At 43.3% G+C, this 14,333-nt stretch overlaps 1 protein-coding gene across 2 annotated transcripts in view; it reads right to left on the bottom strand.

Annotated features, from left to right (window-relative positions):
• cacng3b (calcium channel, voltage-dependent, gamma subunit 3b) overlaps nucleotides 1-10,805 on the bottom strand; it is a 45,732-nt gene extending 34,927 nt beyond the window's left edge. Inside the window, exons 1-2 of one of the 2 annotated variants that reach the window (XM_080906249.1) lie at nucleotides 10,328-10,805; nucleotides 9,441-10,244 (exon numbers count right to left, since the gene is read on the bottom strand). In XM_080906249.1, coding sequence (XP_080762375.1) covers nucleotides 9,441-9,657 — 217 coding nt within the window. In that variant the 5' untranslated portion in view covers nucleotides 9,658-10,244; nucleotides 10,328-10,805. Of the gene's footprint in view, nucleotides 1-9,440 lie in introns of both variants that reach the window. The other variant, XM_080906248.1, reaches the window with a different exon arrangement.
• Between the last annotated feature and the right edge of the window lie 3,528 nt (nucleotides 10,806-14,333).

The raw sequence follows: 14,333 nt of genomic DNA, 5'->3' as shown, positions 1-14,333 counted from the left end.
AAAACGACCACTCACTAGGGAAAAATATATATTCCTGGTGTGTCTGACTGGTTGAAAAGTGGTTCTGGAGGTTGGTGGCAGTCTCTAGGTGAAACTGGTAACAAAGAGGTATAGGCAACCGGGAAAGTGTGAAGGAAACCAGACTGTTTGCCCTCAAACAAAAAGCAGTGCCTGGTTGCAGCAGAAATGCAAGACAGGACACAGCCAGGAACCTTCAGCAACCACCAACCAACCAGGAAAGGAATATATTGTTTTCCCCTAGCAACCAGTGGTTGCCAGGAGGTTGATGATTGGTCTCTAGGCCTGTGTGATTGAAGCACAAGTGATTAATTAAAACAAAAACAGGGTGCCATTCATTTTTCCAGTATCTAAATGCGAACAAGACAAAAAAAAGCTTAAGACCCAATACAGTAACATGACTTTGATTATGGTGCAAATGTGGCTAACTGGAACTCCTCAAATCCAACCAAAAATGGTCAAATAACTGAAATAATTTAGCTTTTTTAGATTGCCAGTGTAGTTAAAACTATTTGGGATACAAAAAATGTAATTCATATGATCCTTTTTGGATAGTATCTACAGCCACGTTACTGTTCATTATGCTTACTGTCGGAGTTTAGTGAGCTAGCATGCTACTTTTGGACAAAATCTGTGACCTGATTTTGGCACTAGATGGAAAGTCAGGGGACCATCAAAGCGATTACGGTCCATCCCAAGAGTAGCATGGCAATCCAACCGACAAAATGAGTAAATTTTCTGCCAAACATGTCAGCTCCACGGCTCAGCATGAAGGAAAGTCACAGTAGTTTGAACAGAATACGTGAATGACTACTGGCTAACCTCATACCTAGATTTGTATTTCACAATAGGAAAGCTCTTATCCCTTTGATTCTCTACGATCATAAAACATTTTAAAATGCAAACATAGGTCTTTTTTTTGTTAGACATCTGACAGATAACCATTTTTGTAGTTTCTATGGGGAGGACAGCCTTTGTCCCAAGCAAGCTGACCCCAATGAGTTGGCATGTGATCCAAAATCTGCATGTAAGTGGTCTGTGTAAACCTGGCCACACGTGTCCACGAACACACGCACTCACAATTTAAATGGTTTTGTCAACTAGATAACAGAGGAGGAGGGAGTGAGCAACGGACAGGAAAGAAAGTTGAAAAGCAGAGCAAATTGGACTGCTTGTTTCCTCGGAGCGCCTCTGACAGCTCAGTCTGGGTGACTGTGCCGCTTTCTTTCTCTCTCTCTTCCTCCTTCTCTCTGTGCCTCTGCCTCTCTCGCTCTCTCTGATTACCTTTTTGCAGGCGAAGGAAAGAGAAGCTGGGAGGGAAAGAGGAGGAGGAGGAGGCTAGTTTCCACGGTGATGGCTGATGAAAGAGAACGAGGCAGGTTCTGCTCGGTTGCACACCTCTTCTCTATCTCTCTCTTCTTCCCCCCTTCTCTCAGTCTGTCCCTACTCAAACAGCAAAGCCCCCCCCCCCCCCCCCCCGGAAAACATCTCTCTGTTCATGTTTCAAATCTTCTCACCGCTCCTCCTTCACTCTACCTAGTTTTCTCTCACATTCACAAAACATTAATTCATCCCATTCCAGTTTTCCCTCTTATCTGTTATCGCTTTCATACATGGCTGTTTCAGGATTCCCTCCACGCAGCTAGCAAACATTACACTCACATGTTATTGTTATGTCTCATTTTAAATCCAGGACCATTAATGTGCTGCCACAACAGCTTCTGCTCTTCTGTGAAGACTTTCCTCGAGATTTTGGAGCCTGGCTTGAGTCCTTTCAGAGGTTGTTGTTCAGCTGCCCTGAAACAAACTGCTGCCATGAGGCTGGAGACACCGTGTGGTCTAAAACTGCTCCCCGGGTGCCCAATGGCTGCCAACTGCTTCACAGAGTGAATGGGTTAAATGCAGAGAGGAATTTCCCCACGGGGGAATCAATAAAGGATCAATAAATTATACATTATTATTATTATTATTAAAACAGTGTCATGCAATTACACACATCAGTTCTGATATGAAAATAAGAAGGCTTGGTTAAGTATAAACATTAAAAAGAAGTTTTTTCTATACGTATGACATGTAATGAAAGAAAAATATATGCATGCTAGACTTAGAGTCATGGTTAAAGACCAAAAAAGACCCATCCCCTGTCAATTCTAAGGATTTACATATCGTGACTCAATGAAAAACACTCAGCTTCCAAGTCGACACACCTATAGTATTTTACAATTTACAAATCCCATGTCGCCTTGTTCTCAAATTATTGCATTCGCAAGATTTTCAGAAAACTTGAACTTTGACCTTAAGGTTTAGGTCACTGAGATTCAAAATAGTCGATACACCAAATGTATCAATTTGAAGCTCCTACTCCTAAAAATGCGGCAAAATACAAAAGCAGTGGGTGTAAAAACTAAGACTCTATAATTCAATAGCTTTTAGCAGAAGTAAGTTATTCAGCGTAAGGATTTTCTGTATGACTTCATCATTCTCTCACATCTCTGTGGAAGACTTTTGCCCCGCTCTGTTTTATCGCGTTGCTTCAGTTCAATGAGATTTGCAGGCATTCGTTTATGCACAGTTCTCTTAAAGTCTCACGATTGCATTTCAAATAGGTTGAGGTCCGGACTTTGACTGGCCTCCTGCAACACCTTGATTCTTCTCTTTTTCAGCCATTCTGTTGCAGATTTGTTGCCGTGCTTTGGCTCACTGTCTTGTTGCATGACCCAGTTTTGCCCAAGCTTTAGCTGTCAGACAGGTCGCCTCACATTTGACTCTAAAATACTTTGGTATACAGAAGAGTTCATGGTCCAATCGATGACTTCGAAGTGTCCTGTGGCTGCAAAAAAAGCTTGAATCACCATGTCTTCACCACCATGCTTACATTTAGTGGTAGGCGTTCGTGCTGATATGCTGTGTTTGGTTTGAAATTTAACATACTAACTGAGGTCTGTAGAATCTCAGATTTTGCTTTTCTTAAGCATTGCAAGGTCTGACCTTGGGAATTTGGCAAAAATCTGTTTTGTTTTTTTTCCCCTTCTAACTGCATCTCTATTACACCTCCTTCCCTGTAGCTACTGGCACAATTGCTATCTTCCTTCAGTCCATCTCTCCCGACATTCTCTGATTTATCATTTTTACTTTCCAGATGCAGTAAAACTTTTCATCTTCTACTAAATCTCCTCCCTTCATCCTTTAGCCTACCTACCCTTATTATCCCCCTCCCTTGATACCTTCTTTAGAAACACAGCAAAATGTCCTGCGGGTCTGTCTGAAACCCTCCTTCCTTTTAAGCCCTGGAGCCTTTATTTTACATTCTCTTCCAAGCTTTTCAGCTGTGTACAAACTCTCCTTTTGTGCTATTAATTCCATCACAGCTGTGATTAAATATCTGTTTCCCGATGATGTCTGTCTCTCTAAGATGTTGCTTTTATCCTGCACATCGCCACATCTGGCTTTCTTCTCTTTCCAGCTCTTTCTTCTACCATCTTTTAAAATTCCCACATGCAGGAGGAAATTTACAGTTTCCTCCTGCATGTGGGTCTCTTTATGGATCAAGGACTGCGGTTTTAACAGCAACATTGTGAATAAAAGGAGAAAATTTTGACCACACGCTACAGTTTTCCTATACACAGGGGTGTGTCTAAAAGGGGGAACATGGTGACATCAGCCCCTGAGATATTGAGCAACTTCTCTTCTACATTTAATTACTAACAGTCAGCATAAGGTAATTATTATTTTGTCAATTTAAATTTATTAGTTAGGATTTTTTCAGATTGCATGGGAGCACATTTGCAGTGGGTGAAAACCCCTCTCCAAACTGAAATGTGTAGGCAGACAGAAACATTTGTGAGACCATGAATTAAACTTTAAAGGAGAGCCCGAGAGTTGGATTTCTAAGACCAATACCATACAGATATTTGGTCATTTAAAAATCTGATATATCGACTGATATTTTTTTCTTTCGAGCAGATAAAAAAAGAAGAAAAACGATTTCCCTAATAATTGTCATGCATTTATGAGTCCTTCCTAAGATAACATAAGAGTGCAGTTTAAAAAGAATCTTCTATTGTGGCAAGTCATAGATTATGTGTATACACCCGACTTTGCTTGATCAGCTGGTTGTTGTGTTTGTGACGTTCGTTGTAACATGTATGTTGCAAACAGGGAGGTTGCACAGTGCGCTCTAGTGGACAAAGTATGCAATGTCAACATTCATAACATGGCTTAAGTGTCGTTCTCCCTTTTCTTCTATACTTTTTAAATTTTCATTTATTGGAGGATAAATGAAAGTTATTTTCTTGATGCGCATTTTTTGGGCAAAGAGTTATATTTCTCGCAATAATATCGTCCTGTTGACCGATCAGTTGGGCTATTCTTTGTATTTAATATTTTGATGCTAATACTGCTGTTTAGTACGAGTATTAGTATATATTACTGTTCGTAACGAACAAAAATACTTTCTCCACAACTATGCAAACCAGTTATTCAATCCAAAATACATTTCAAGTTCTTGTGCAGCACCAATTTACATGTAAAACCATCTGCATTAAGCTGCAGAGCACTGCACAAGAGCCTGATGATCTTGCATACCCACTCCCCTCCCCCTGTAAATGGAGCTTCCAGGACATAAGCAAATAATGGGAACATGCAAAAGTAGTTGACTTTTCTTATAAAGGACACATATGAAGGTTTTTTTTGGTTTAAAAATACAAACTCTAAAAATGTCTGGATAGATATTAAAATATAAATCATAAAATATACACCTCCCCTTTTCCTTTGTCTTTTTTGGTCATGTCCTCTCAAGAGAAATCTTGCTTCTTTCTCTTTTATATACCTGTCCCCTTCTCTCAGTGTTACCCTCCTTAACGATTCCTCTTACCTCCTCTGTCTTTACCGCTGTCCCTCTCAGTCAGGTGATTGCTTTTATCCTAGACATGGTCAAACACCCCACATATTTAATTAATGCTTATCTCCCTATACTGTGACCTCCTTTTCACTCTGTCCTTCAATTCTCAACCCCCACCTGCATCTTTAAACCTTCTCTCCTCCTTCCTGCAGCCACCTGAGCGATCACTGCTACCTCTGTCTCTGTTTAAAACCCTATTCCTTCATTCTGTAACCGAGTAATCATCTAAATCCACGTTGTGGTCCCACAAACTCCCGAGAGATTCACCTGAAACTGAGGGCACGCGCAGCTCATCCATCACTTTTCACTTGCTGCTCTTCTCCACCCCTCTCCCCCGCTTCATTCATGTGCACTGTGGTTTCTCTTCATTCATGTTTTGTCTGTTCTCTAAAGGAGTTTTTCTTGTGCTCATTTATTCTATCGCAGCACCTCTTTAGAGAAATCCCAACGTCACCACACACTGCTGGTCCCTGTTAACATCTGGTATTAGCAAGTGCACGTAAATATTCATCCTATTACAGGCCTTAGTATTTATGCCAGAATCTGGAAAACATCCCTGTTATTTAAATTCTATAAGAACTCTACATTCCTGTGTGCTAAATTACAAGCAGCCCATTAAAAATTCCTCTAGAACTCACTTTATGAACTCTGTTGTTGTTAAATGTTAATGCTTATTATGCTATTTCCCTGCTCTTTTCTTTTGGGCTTTCCTTTTAGTTGTTTGCTTATCTAAAATTGCAGTTTGCTGATGCCTTGCATTGAGGCCGCATTACCGAAGCACTGTCCTGAATCTTAATTTATAATTTAGCAATGAAGAGCTGGGATATTATTTTTTAACAAATACAGTGCATCTGAAATCAAGGCAAACAAAACTATACCATTCAAGAATTCTTGCTATATGCAGAAAAAGGCCTAGTCTTTTAACTTTTTTTCAGGCAGCTTAAGATGGGGATTAATTATACACATGCTGACCTCATTATTTGAACCACTGGACAGGTTTAAAATGAGCATCCATCACTGTAATAATGTATGTGACACAAAATAAAAGCAAAACAGGTTCCATTTAGAAGCAGAGAATACGTGCATGTGCAGGCGCTTTTACGCCTAGTTAGTTGTATTTAAAAATCAGTGAAAACTTTAGAATAAGACCACCTGCTCGCTACTACTTATATGCTAATTATTGCCTTAAAGTAAATATTTCTTTCAATTAAGGTCTCTTTTTGCCTTGGTGCCCATTTTCACTGCTAAATAAAACTGTAAATGCTGCACATCATGCATGTGTAACTGCTCTGTGTGTTCACCTCCACTGTAAGAACACTGCATATATGAGGCTTCACTACTTGTCTGTAGTTACTGTCTAAGTCACTCACACCCTCCCTGTTGTCGGACACAGTACAGGTTGCTAATACACACATCCGCTTCCTGTCAGCTTATGGGGCAGCTATGAATTATAAAAGCATGGCTACCAGTGTGTTACCACTGTGCTAAGTGGATATAAGATGGACAGAATGACAAAAGAGATAAGAGAGCTTCTTCACTTAAGTAAAGCAGTTGTTAAAGGCGTGCATGAAGGAGTATATGTGCAAATGATGTTTCGTTGTCTGAGCCTGTGTGTGTGAATGCACTGACATTGTGTTAACTTGGCATCCTGCTCCCACAGCTGTGCCTATGTGGAGGATTGGGAATATCCTGGAATTTGTCTGTTTATTCATTCAATAACATGTGCGTGTTGCTGTGTGCATAAACGTACAGCAGCATACCTGCACCATCTGGCGCTGTAACACCCCCCCGCCCACACACACACTTTGACGTGTTGACAGTGTCAAAGTCCTCTATCTTGTTCAAGTTTTAGATTTTTCCTTTTTATGTTCACTTCAGTTGTCTATTAATTGGAACACTGGTGGGTCAATCCCAGGCTGCTCCAACCTGCATGTCAGAAGTATCGTTGGGCAAGATGCTGAACCCCGAGTTGCCTCTGATGCATCCATCAGACTGTTGGCCTATGTGAACGTTAGGTTAAAACTGCTTAGGCATAGAAAAAGCACTTGCATGAATGGGTGAATGAGGCTTTATTAAAAAAAGCTTTGAGTGCTCAAATTCAGTAGAAAATAACTATGTAAGAGCCAATCCATACAGCCAAAAGGCTTTAGAGAGCCAATCAAACCCTGTGATCAAGGCACACTCTTCTGTGTGGTGCTAAATACGATGGATGTGCAGCCAAATGCCTTGAGAGTTTCTAGAAAAAGTCCAAATTAACAAGAAAATCACTCAGAGTTTTTAAAGGGAGAAATGCTGCAAATAAGGACTTGAAAAAGTAAGAAGCAGCGGGGGTGATGTATATGAATTTTAATTTGAATCATATTTACTACATCTGGCTTTTTACATTTTTTGGGCAATTAATTTCCTTAAACGTATTGTACAATTTATTATGTTTTTTTCAGTGAGAAAAAACAGTCACACTGATGTAGAAGTCTCAAAAACCCATACATCAAATATGATAGACTAGATGTTAAAGGCCTAGCTGACTTCATCTGATTTTGGGCAATAACAAGGTCTGAGTCACATTCTTGGAACCAAAACTTTTTCAAGACATTGTCAATTCTTCCAGCTGATAACGAAGTTAGATCAGATGTTAGATTAGATTAGCCATTGTTGTCTCTGGGGAAATTTACCTTGGACAAGTGAGGGAAACATGTAAGATAACACACACAAACAAACACTCTGCACTTATTACCATTACCATGTTGGCACTCATGTAAACCAGCTACAGTGAACACAACAGCTGTTAGCCTTGCTTGCCGTCCCGTATTCTGTGCACTTTACTCGCACAAGGAAAAAAAACAGCCTATTTAAACCGCTGATATCTAAATGTTCAATATGAATTTGTGTGATACTGTTACATCAGTCAAATGTTGGTCAGTGTCACACAAAGAAGAGTCATCTGACTTCTGTTTCAGTGATGTAGTAGCTGATCGTCACTGACATTACTCCTCCTGTGTTTTGTCGAATGGGAAATATGTTTATCTGGCTTTTGGAGTGTTGGGAGTTCCCCATTATCTAAATGTAGATTGCTTGTGAATTGTAAAGTTCACTGCACCGCCATGAAGTTTTGATGCATCCCTACTCCAACACAGCTGAATCAAATGGTTGGATTACCTCTTCAGCATGCCATCAAATTTGGCAAAGGCCTGATAACAAGCCATTCATTTGATTCAGGTGTGTCGGAACAAGGATGTGTCTAAAAGCTGCAGGACGGTAGCTCTCGAGGACTGGAGTTGGACCACCCTGCTCTACATATAAGAGTCAAGAAGTCTGGATTCAGTGGAAAGACCAACTTCTCTTCAATGCTTGGTGTGCCCCTCTGTTCAAGGATGGTTGTTCACAGTAGACATAGATGGCCTGTCTCACTCCTCTTTTAAACAATCTGTCTTCTCTGTCCATAATGTGAATATTGGCATCCTCAAAAGAGTGACCTTTGTCCTTTAGATGCAGATGTACAGCTGAGTCTTGTCCTGTCAGGGTGGCTCTTCTATGTTTTGTGGTGAGTTTATGGAGTGGCTCTTTGGTTTCTGCAGTGTAGAGATCTGAGCACTCCCCACTGCACAGCATATTTCATGTTACTTAACTTGTACTTGGAATGATCCAGAGCCATTGAATGGAAGAGTGGCGTCATCTCCACGCTAGCTTCGTCACAGAGTTACAGAAGCACAGTTTGAGGAGTTAAAAACAATGCTGTATGTTATTAGCACACAGTCCAACTGCCAGCTAAGCACTTGCAGAAACTATTTCAATGCTACAACACCCGGCTGATAGGACTCTGACTTACTCAAGGGCTCTGGGCTGAACCAGAACTGAAAGGTGAAACATTTTCATGAAATTTAGAAATCCAATCACTTTCTTTCAATACTCCCGAATGACCTGGATGACTGAGAGCCTATGCCTAAACTCTCTGGCAAGAATTCAGTGAACCACCATTGCCTTTGGTTCCATAATCAACAGGTGCTTGCGAAATTCACACCCAGTTCCAGCGCCATTCAGGCCAAAACAAGCTTCTTCTTTTTTTCCTCCAACCTGGAACAACAGTGCAATCCACCTTCAAAGGAAAAACCTTTCCCATCATTACTGTGGTGGTGCCAGGGTGCACATGCCTGGTTCATGGTAGTGGTGCAGATGCCTGGCTAATAACGCTCTGTTTGCCCTGTTAGTGCTTTATTTCTACCCAGAGCTATGCAGCGTGATGACAGCCACATCTACTCAGTTGCGATCTATTCTGCGGTGGAGGGTGAAGTCGAGAAGAGCAGCTTAAGAAGTGAGTTACAGGGATTATAGGCTGCTGTCACACTCTCATAGGCAAACACACAAACCTCCTCTGGTATTAAAAGGCAGACATGAGGGGAGACAGGGCGTGTGCGTGTGGAAACAGCTACACGCACGAGCACTCACACACACAAACACACACACGCGCCGGCCAGAAGCAGAGAGAGGAGAGACAGACAGGCAGCCAGTCAGACTGATCACGTACCTTCCAGACAGCAGGTTCGCCAGAGGCCGGAGTGCGTCATCACCTCCTCGTTCTTGCGGCTCGTGTCGTTGTCGCCGCTGCTCTTCACGCGGCACACCCCGCGCGAGTACAGCCAGTAGTCGGTACCGACGGCGATGGTCATGAGGCTGAAGGCGGCGAACGCGCCCACCGTCGTCACGAGCATCTGGACGCCGCGGTCACACATCAGCATCTTCATATATGCGGCTCCTGTTCGTCTTAATCTGTTTTCGTGTGTGTGTTTCCTTTCCTTTTCCCCTCCGCTCTTTTAGATTCACCCCTTTTATTTCCTTTATATCCCGCGAGACTTGGAGAGTCAGAGTGAGGGACACGCGCTCAAATAAATAATAAGAGCAATAACAACAACAACACGGGGAAGGTAGGTAAAGGTGGCGAGTTTGTGAGGAGGCTATGGAGAGAGAAATGAAGCTGGACCCGGCTGCCTGGTTCGCTGAGTTGACTTGAGGCTCGTGGCAAAGGGCGGGAAGGTAGGAGAGCGGCACGTCACTTTCTCGCGCATCAAAAACCGGTTCTCACCATCACCATCCACATACAGAGGCGCGTGCACGCACCCACACAGCGTAGGATTAACGGCCAACGGTCGTCCCCAACTGCTGGCACTGCCCACACTCACTCAGAGTGGAAGTTAACGGCGGTAACGCATCCTGCCGTGTTATTCGTCCCGGGGTTAGGGGAGAGCTTCTTTTCTTCGCCTCTCCTGCTTTCCTTCTTAACTTATTAATCTGTGAAGCATTAACAGCCAGGGTCTGTGTAGGGGGACTCCATCTTTAAAACAGCAAAACAGGGGATCATTTTGTCTGTAGCGATGTCACCCCCGCAGCGTGAATCTGTACTAAAGCATCACTCACCGCTGTGACCGGTTCTCCTCTTCCCACAGTGTCTCTGACAGCAGGCCAGCGTCTGTTCACCTCCCCGTCCAGTGAATGAATGAATGAATACAAGAATGGTGAATAAAGACCATGTGTTATCTACAAAGCGGAGACTGACCGACATCCATCGCGTGTTTTCCGCTCCAGCTGTTGACACAGTGACATGTTTTATCTCCCTGGATGACCAATGTCCGGGCTTTAGACACTAGTCCAAACCGTATCCGGTGAAATGCTCTATACAAGTTAAATTGGTCCAATAAGCACAACAAGAAAGGATTAATCAGATTTATCCTCCATAGAAGTCAGTGTAGAACCGCAACCGGGACACACCGGCCGACGACAGTTACACCCGCTTGCGTTTGCTCCCAAGAAACGTGCCTGCTGGTAGGCGACAAATAATAAAAAATAAAAACAACAACAAGAAGAAGACAGCCGTCGCCTCCTCCACTTCGTCGTCCTCTTCTTCTTCCTCCTCCTCCTCCTCTCCGTCCAACCAACACAAACTAAAATTAACCGCGGGTCTCCTCAAACTCCGCCCGAGGCAGAGGCAGTCGGCTGGGATTGGGTTCCCCGGTGAAAGAGCCCTTCGGGAGCTAATAGTGTGCCTTCACTGCTGCAAGTCCCGCCCACCACCTTCTCTATAAAGCCAAGCCAGTTTCACTTGAAACACAAACACACACTGGTTGAAAAGTATTCCCACGTCTGCGCGACCCGGCTGGGTAGCAGAATAGACCCCGCAGTAGAGAGTTAACAGAGGGTATGTATGGCAGGTCATTAGTGCCACACATACAGCGGTGATCAGGACAGATCAGAGCACGCTGGACTTTGATTTGACCACGTTTCACTGTGAGTAGATATTGAGCTGTCTACACACACACACACACACACACACACACACACACACACACACACACACACACACACACACACACACACACACACGAAGAATAAAAGGGAATAAGTTGTGATAGCACAATAAAACGAACTGCATGTGTTCAAAGGCAGGGTTGCGTGTAGTTTTGTGGCTTGCTGTCCCTGGTGCTGAGTGCGGCGCTGTCCTTGGTGCTCATTTGAAACGCAGCGTCATCCCCCTCCTCCTCCTCCCCTCTCTGTTTTTCTGTTTTCTCCTCTCTCCTCCGCTAGCCGCGGCGCCAGTAGCTCCTGCGCCGCACTGATTAGTTAGAAAAGAGAGAGCGGGAGAGAGATTGGCAAGCGATGCATGGAGAATCGCGCTCGGGAGAGAAGCACAGACGCCACTTAAAGAGCCACGGACCGTTTTTAATGACTCCACTTCAGCGAGGATTCCACACGAGGCGGTCTGCTCTTCATGCTTCACTTAACACACCGGAGTGCGCGTGACCGTGGGTGCAAGTATCATAGGTGTATACCTGAGTAACATGTGTACATATGGAAATCAGAGGGGGGTTTAAAGCTTGCTGTAGCCTGCCTAAACCCAAGGAATGGAAACGTGGCTTCTTTTCTGGAGCCCATCCATCCACTTAAGTGTTTAGGTGCCACAGCTCACTGACTGATTCTCTGACTCTATTAAAGGCTGAGGAATTAAAACAATCAAAAACAGAGAGACAGAAAAGTGAGCACAGAGCACAGAGAGCGGGGGGAGAAGGATTACAGATAAATAAATCCATGAACTGATCACCAGAGAGTGCAGTGACAGGTCCTATCATTCTTCTCACTTGCTCTTCCTCTGTGTATCTGTGTGTGTGTGTGTGTCCGAGGCCCTTGCTCGGCTGCATTATCTCACAAGAAGACTCATTAACATAGAAATGACTTTAGGAAGAGAAGTACAGCGTTTCACCTCTGGTGAGAGACGGAAAGCAGGGAAGCCGAAGAGAGGAAGGAGGGCGGGAAAGGAGATGTCGAAGTGAGTTTGGATGGTGGCTGAGAAGAGAAGTGGAGAGATAAGGAAGAAAAAGAATGAAGGGTGGGCAAAAGGCAATGGAGGAGGCAACAAGTGAGGAAAGGACAGGTGGAAGAAGATGAAGAAAGGATATAGAAAAAGAAATGGTTGAATGGTGACATGTTGATGCAATCAGTTTACAGAATACAAGCAGCATTTTTCAGTAGATGAAATGTTCTTGTTTTTTGAGTAGAGCATAAAAGTTATAGAGCCAAAGTCTGACCAGTGGCACAGCGAGGGAACATTTTGTGCAGCCTGCAAGCGTGTCAAGAAAAGATGAAACACCAACAGTTTGTGTCATTCTATAAAGCAGCACAGAGAAAGACTGAGGGAGCATTTCTCTTCAGTTTCAGATCTTCTTTCTATCCATCATACATGGCTAACCCTTCCTAACATTAACACATGGAGCTGGTGTCAACAAACACTGCCTCACTGATGGTTAAAAACGGTAAACTCAAGGCAGCACAAGATTCTCTGGGCAGGTTACGAACGCTACCTACAATTTTTTTGGATGTTTGCATTTTTCTTGTTCACATGAGCCCAAACTTTGAGACCCCCCCCTCCATTGCAGAGAGTTGACTTTTAGATACCCATTCGTTCATTTTCTTCTGCTTATGGAGTTCAACAGGGGTTAGCTGTCATAGGGCGAGGGGCAGGGTACACCCAGGAGAGGTCGCCTGTGGATCTACCAGCTCCACACAGAGACAGACAATCACGAACATGCCCAGAACCTTCTTGTGACAAGGTTAACCACTGCACCCATGAGCCACTCTCTTGGGTATATATTTTATTTAAAAAGGTTACTGACAGAATGCAGCATTGGCAACATGTATATAAAATGATCATATCTGTTATTAACTTCTGTCTCTCTTCCACAGCATGTCTTTTATCCTGTCTTCCTTCTCTCACCCCAACCGGTCGCAGCAGATGGCCCCGCCCCTCCCTGAGCCTGGTTGTGCCGGAGGTTTCTTCCTGTTAAAAGGGAGTTTTTCCTTCCCACTGTCGCCAAAGTGCTTGCTCATAGGGGGTCATATGATTGTTGGGTTTTTCTCTGTATCTATGAAGCACCTTGAGGCGACTTATGTTGTGATTTGGCGCTATATAAATAAAATTGAATTGAATTGAATTGAAAATATACTTTCAGGTTTCCTACTCTGTGGTCATGAGGTATAGGTAAGGTAAGTATATTTTATATAGAGAGGTACTACTACTAAGAATTAAACACTGCAGTTGTGATATATTTATCACAGCAGGCACGTGTTTTATAAATATCGACAACAGTAAATCTTAGGTTTCTTTCAGGATGTCAGCAGAAACACTAAAAAACTGCAGTCAGATTTCTTACCATGAGTAATGCAGATTGTTGTAAGATCAGCATCACCTTGTGGCTTAATTTCCTCTCTTAAAACCCTTTTGCTCTCTTAGATATGGCATAAAGTGCAGACTACTGACAGGAACTTTTTATAACGACAAACTATTAACTTCTAACCAAAGTGTGATTACAGTGATGGTGTTGGTAGGCAGCAGAGAGAGACAGGACTCGAGGAGGCCCTTGTGGGGAAAGGCATTTGGGACATGACGTTAGCAATCACCAAAATGTCCTATGTTTGCCCTTTCTCTGTCATTGGGAGAGCTGTTTCTGCTCTCTTTTTCTCTCCTCTCCTCAGTTATTGGCAGTGCAACAGAAGGATGAGGATAGAGAGATGGGGAGGTTCTTGAAGCGGGGAGGAGGAAGACTGCAGGGCTTCTGCTTGGTGAGCTGGAACCTTCTCACACCTCTGGCCAGTGTTCAGAGATTAGGAGGAGGAGGAAGAAGTTAGAGGAAACTGAAAACCACAGAGAAATTAGAGAGCAAAAGATAAGCTGTTTGGAGGAAGAGAAATGTGCCGTAAGGAGGGTGAGCTGGATAGATTTACAGATGGGGAGTGTGGGGCAGCTAGTGGTGATGTTGCATTTTTGTGTGACTGTGCTCGTATATTTAATGATGTATACAAGTGAGTGCGTTGGAGAGAAATCAGAGTTTTTCAGATGTGTGTGTTGCCTCTGGCACGGCCAGAGTTCAGTCTT

Source organism: Rhamphochromis sp. 'chilingali' (genome assembly GCF_963969265.1).
Source record: "Rhamphochromis sp. 'chilingali' genome assembly, chromosome: 15".
Taxonomy (NCBI): Eukaryota; Metazoa; Chordata; class Actinopteri; order Cichliformes; family Cichlidae; genus Rhamphochromis; species Rhamphochromis sp. 'chilingali'.
Note: the sequence above shows the minus strand (reverse complement) of the source record. Positions and strands in the feature narration are given on the sequence as shown.